Below are 5832 nucleotides of genomic sequence, written 5' to 3'. Positions count from 1 at the left end.
GCCAGTTGTTAGGGGGACATACGGGCTCTTGCGATGATGACGTATCATGATGCTATTGTATACATGGGCCAGTGCCACATTTCATTGATCACCGTTTCATTCATATTGTAAATTTAAAGTCGGGGGCTTCCATTGAAACTTGCATCTGTCAGCTTAAACAACACATTTTAAGTATTAACCACTCAATGTGATATTTCTTTAAGATTGGTTATAATTCTGCTTGAATATGTCACGGGTTTAGTACATACGGGACAGCTGATGAACCTAACAAATATATCACCTGGTCGTTAAATTGCCATTTAGTAAACTACCCAAGTATGACATTACCGATCCGAACAAACTCATGGCGGATTGGGAACATCACAGGTTTGTGAAATCTATCGGTTCCATAACAGGTCATTTCTGCTTTAGATCCGGGTCTATTCTAAGTTCGGCTTAAATCCGCTTGTCCTATCCGAACTTAATAAGACCGCTCTTAGTGAGATCCGGACTTGTGTAGTCCGGACTAGCTGTAATGGAAGCACAACTAATTCGGATGTAGTCCGGACTTAGCTGTAGTGGAACCGCAACTTATGCGATGGAACAAAACTGTCTTTTGAACATCAATCAACACGGACTGATTATTCTAGTGTCATGGTTTTTTGTGTGTGTTTAGTCGCCTAGGTCTACTTGCTAAAGCTTTATTGGGGTGTGACATAACTCTGATGCTTATCTGCTGGCTTCAGCTGTCTCTATAAGCCGTCCCTAACAATCTTTGACCTCCAACGCGTATTTACAATAAAGTGTTGTGCAACATCATGGTCATACCAATCAGGGATATCAATATATTCAAGGACAAACATCCTGAACATTAATTTATGACAGCATTTTTGGTCTACATTGTAGACTGTGTCAATCGGTTGACCAGTTTACTAGCAGCTGGACTGATACTTTCAGAGTGATAACACCTCAACGCCAGCTTAACTGCCAACACCCTTCTACAGTGGTGATTTGGTTGTAAACTTATATTAGGCGAGGTGAAATAGTAAGATTTGAACAGGGTATCGGTGGGCGACAGCTCAGTCGATCGGGCTACAATTGCCCAATTTAGGATGTCATTGTCTGACTGACCAGCGACATGCTGAAGGTACGGATTACAAATTTTGAGCAGGGAATGGAATGATACTTCCAACTCGTCGAATTTCAATATGGTGAATAGGCTAGGGTGATATGGCAAGCTCCCAAGAATGCATAGTTTAGCGTGCACCGAATTACTGATGCTTGTTCTACCTGAGAGTAACCAGGCTGGTTAGTCGTACATGCACGAGTTCGCCGAGACTCGAGGTGACTTTAGCACGAGTTCGCCGAGACTCGAGGTGACTTTAGCGCACTCATAACAAGGTCGAAACACGCTTTTATCTCGGGTTGGAGAGTTATTGTTTCAGGTCCATTACAAAAACCTCGTACACTACTTGCTGTAACATCAGCCAGGAACCGTCTCATGCTATCCTTTCCCATGGGAAAAAGTGTGGCTGTGCACGTCCAGGCCAATACGAGACCGAACTTGACCGGTTCCAGTCTGTAAAAATGCTTAGTGTTATTATGAAATGTCACTGGACTGTCACTTGTCACACGGACGCTGTATAGCGTGTCTACTCGAACGCCATCCCATGTATGAATTTGGAACCAGTTTTTAATCGACTCTTACAGGCGTTCGAGGTAGGCGGGCCATTCCGCAGGATGGTTGGAATCGGTGCGTGGAGATCGTGTCGGGCTGGTCAGTTTGTTCCGTCGTTGGCGTCGGCAGCTTGTACATGTTCTAGTCCCCATTCACACATATCCAACAGCAGCCTGGGGATGTCATGTAAGATTTCCGCTCGTGGCTTTGACAAGGAAGCGAGCAGACGGAGGGCGTCAAGGACTCGAGAGCTTGGGAGGCGCTAGGTTGGATTGTCAGCCTGGTTTCCAAGTCTGCAAAGAGGAGGGAAAAGGAAAACTAGTCAGGTTTCGAATTGGTTGTTTCGTCACTGCATGGCAACTTCTAACAACTTCATGTTTACTACCAGTTTCCGTACAAGTTTGAAGTCAACATCATGGCGTTGCGTGAATTATATACATGTCCCGATACATGTAGACCGGCCAGCATTGGCCGGTAATGCACTGCTGATGTAGACCGAATGGGGCCTGGGGATCAAGTCTGATTCCACTACAACGGTTCGGTTGAACGTCGCGGTTTTGCCTCTTTCAAGAGTTTGTGGTCAGTTCCAATTACTTTGTGTACACGCAATTATGGCCATTACCATATGTAATTAAAATCTCCTACTCTGTGCTTGTCAAGGCAAAAACCTACATCGAAATAAATCTAACGTCTGTGAAAACACGGTGAAAGCTACGCAGTTTCCCAGGTTTGCCTCCTCAGTGGAAACTGGCCTGCGGTCCGACCTCGATCAGACATTTGAAGGAGGACAAACCTGCAGTGTCTTCGTATGTTCCTATCTGTTGCCAGGAGTAACGACCATCCACCTTTGTGTACTGTTTCAAGAGGAGGTTTTTTCTTCCCTCGTTCCTGCTGTTGAAGTAGAACGGTTGGCCAGCACCTGAAAGAGATAAGTCTATCGAGGAATACGTACATATGATCAGGCCGCACTTAATTGACCATTGGCTCTTCTGTAGCTGTCACGGTAGACCAGGACCTATGAGGCAAGTCGGGTGAAGCGGATAATCACCGACTCGCTTCACCAAGGTTCCCGTCAAGATCTCATCAAGAGGTTCTGCGATGTTCCGACGGATCACGTATACACGAGTAATGGAAAACTGATGAAGATTCGCTACGGCGTGTGGTAGCGCTGGTGAGAAAGTTCCTCCAGCCGAATCGATCCCAGGAGCCACCGGTGATCACTGGCACTGGGAATTCTGTAAGATGTGCAAGTGATTGACAGGTGGTCGTACCTTCGGAGAAGCGTACTTCTTTAAGCTTCTTGTAGAGATGGCTTCCCTGGTGCACTGTCCCATTACTCGGCCACATTCTGGAGCAGAGTCCCACCGCTGGCCGACCAGGGCACAGTTCTCGATACATTCCCATGAGGGCGTAAGCGTAGGCGTAAACAGCCTCCCGGGCGTAGATCAGCTCAGGGTTAATGAAACCCTCTGAAGAGAAAACGGAATAGTGTATCAGAAGCGGTAACGCGTTGACGTCAGGTCACGTGATCGCATACCATTTATTCAACGACGATGCATCACATCAAAATCTTTGTTAAACCGGTTCCGATTAAACAAGGCGGCGTTTCTTCGTCCACATTCTATCATTGCTGACACGTGCTCACATGGGTCATCTCGACTCGGCACTCCCCAAGATAGGCACTTGGAGTAGACTGCAGACGAAGCTACATGTTGTATAAGAAGGTGTATTAGAGTCAGAAGGTCTTCTACTTCAGAAATACCAGTCGTTTGAAGCATCTGCCTCTGTATCAACTCTCACCGGTAATATTGGGCTTTAGATACTCGGCGAACACAGAGGGCTGGCTAGAATGACTTTCCTTCAATCTGAAATAAAGGATCAGCATGGGCTGTCGGTCAACGAATCCATACATAGACCCTGCAGAAAACATGTCGTATTTCGATGCTCTGGCTAGTAGTACTCTATATTATACACGATCATTTGGGAATGGTGAAACTGTCTTGACGATGGCAAAAGCTTCGATATAACATGAAAGTTGGAGAGTGTGCATTGCTTGGTACCTAGAGGGCGCCTCAGGCGTATAGAGTGGTTGGCCCTAGGCAACAACGGACATGAAGTGGGACATTTTGATGCCTACCTGAAATCTTCAATGGGCCGAGGTTGTACCGTAATCGCGCCTAAGATGACGTCCTCAAGACCGGTCACATCAAAGGACCCGTCAGCCCCCCAACCACTGCCGTCCAACCATCGAAACCTTCCAGTCAGACCGCGCCTTCTAGCGGCAGCAAACAAACCACGCACGTTCTTGCTTCCCCTGCCGTCGATGACAATAACGTCTGTAAGAAGTAATGTAACATACCAGAGGGGAGAGTGCATGGCGGAGACCGCGGCTCCCCGAAAATAATATACACATCGATCGGTTGCTCTGGACTTCTTTTGGCAGATTCTTGTGTCATCAGAATATATTCGCCACCTGGTAACAGAATTACTGCCACCCGTCTGTCAATACAATTTGAGTAAAAAGGCTATTGGAAAGCTCAAGGCTGAAAAGTCCAGGTTTTTTTCACTGACCGCAGGGCACATCAGCTGAGTAAGCGTTACTGTCTTCAGAAAATATTGCATCTTGCAAACTCGGAAAGAGTCAGGTGGTCGTTTCCAACATCGTGATTGATTTGAAGACCCGTGAACGGATATTGCCAGCGCGAGGCATATTCGCTACAAAAGCCGAGGGTCACGGGTAATGTATGTGCCTACTTACATTTCGCTGATGGATGGCTATTCAAACCGTCTAGGATTTGTTCATATTCAAGTGGACTGCTTTCTTCTTTCATCATTAACCTGGCGGCAATGCAGATTCTATTTCGTCGAAGGCATGTTTCCATCCCCTTGGAAATCATGTATGAGGCGTAGTCTTCTCCAGTGACCAACGACACATAGTTCGACTCAAGTCGCCTGCAGAAGCCAAAACAAAAAGATAAATTTACTTATTGGTCAAGTTTGCTACTGGAGGCCGGTTTGAGTTATTGGTCTCTGGACCCTATCATCAGACAGGAAGAGAAGTCCATCTCAATAAACTGCCTCCAATCCTGGTTATCACGGAGTCCCTAGCACCGCTACGGGTTCGAGCTAATACAGCAGAACAGCTCTCTGATAAGGACACCCTCGGGACTGCCATCATCCTGACATAACCTGAAATATACTCAGCCTCTCGATATTGGACTGACAAGTGGTGTCCTTAAAAGAGGGGTGTCCGCTTAGAATGGTTTCACTGTATACTCAATTCGAGGTGCCAGGATCCCTGGCTTAAACTCTCATTCAGATTGCAGGATTGACCAAAGTCACAAGCGATCTGGCAGAGACGGACTTACCGAAGTAACTCACAGATTGGTGGCGACTCGTCCAGGGGGAAATCGGGAGAGGAGGTCAAGAATGGTACTTCATTACCAACGAGGCGAGCGATGTCCCCAAGCGGTACCTGTCTGTATGATGAACGATAGCTCACCTGAACGAGAAGATAGAGAGTTTAACTGACCCATCAACACTGCTTCTGGGTGTCTCTATTGCCATAAACTTCATCGATAACTAAGAAATGTATTAAAGATCTAGAAGAAAATGGTTCGTCAAAGAGCTGTCCAGTTATTTATGGTTGGCCTACAGCTTACCACAGGTATGCCGAGTAGTCCAGAGATCGTAGCCAACCGGTGGTTTTCGAATGAACGTGCTCCACTGATGACTCCGACCACCTTCTGCAGCACACTGACGGCCTGAATGTTTGGATGCTGCCCTGAAGGACACCTGATCTTGAGCACGTTCGCCAAATTCCCCAGGACTCCATCAGGTTGGAAATGGCTCATGACAAGCGAAGCTGCCCTCAATGGCACGTTACAAGTATCAAGGAAGACCGCTCCGATCACAATAGGAGGAAAATCCGTCCGGCTGTTGATCTCATGAAGGGCATCGGATATAGCTTGCATAGCTTGTATCCCGTGGCTGCTGATGCGGCCGCAGTTGCTTATACCTGTTCGCTGGTGTACCGGCAGCACCACGCCAAGGATCACGTCACCCTCTAATTCGGCGACAAGCGGATTCAGCGTGCATCCTGGTGAAATAAAGGCAAAGAGAACAAGAATGAGAGCCCTGAGCGTCATGTTTCATCGAGGCAATCTCTCAGTGGA

At 47.0% G+C, this 5832-nt stretch overlaps 1 protein-coding gene across 1 annotated transcript; it reads right to left on the bottom strand.

Moving 5' to 3' along the window:
* Positions 1-215: 215 nt before the first annotated feature.
* Positions 216-5812, bottom strand: LOC135485135 (metabotropic glutamate receptor 4-like). Its single transcript, XM_064766897.1, has 8 exons — positions 5320-5812; positions 5026-5159; positions 4416-4609; positions 3795-3993; positions 3458-3522; positions 2929-3126; positions 2451-2576; positions 216-1950 (listed from the first exon to the last, which is right to left on the bottom strand). Exons 1-8 carry the CDS (start codon positions 5803-5805, stop codon positions 1799-1801), a joined length of 1554 nt encoding a protein of 517 aa, XP_064622967.1. The 5' UTR covers positions 5806-5812; the 3' UTR covers positions 216-1798.
* Positions 5813-5832: the final 20 nt, after the last annotated feature.

This window comes from Lineus longissimus, chromosome 3, assembly GCF_910592395.1.
Source record: "Lineus longissimus chromosome 3, tnLinLong1.2, whole genome shotgun sequence".
Lineage (NCBI taxonomy): Eukaryota > Metazoa > Nemertea > Pilidiophora > Heteronemertea > Lineidae > Lineus > Lineus longissimus.
This window is presented reverse-complemented; position numbering and strand designations above follow the sequence as displayed.

Excerpts from the sequence above, each read along its gene's own strand:
- LOC135485135 (XM_064766897.1), bottom strand. The coding sequence starts at position 5,805 with ATGACGCTCAGGGCTCTCATTCTTGTTCTCTTTGCCTTTATTTCACCA. Across the intron at positions 3,523-3,794 it reads CGGCCCATTGAAGATTTCAG|ATTGAAGGAAAGTCATTCTA; the intron begins GTAGGCATCAAA and ends CCTTTATTTCAG. Across the intron at positions 1,951-2,450 it reads AACATACGAAGACACTGCAG|ACTTGGAAACCAGGCTGACA; the intron begins GTTTGTCCTCCT and ends TCCTCTTTGCAG.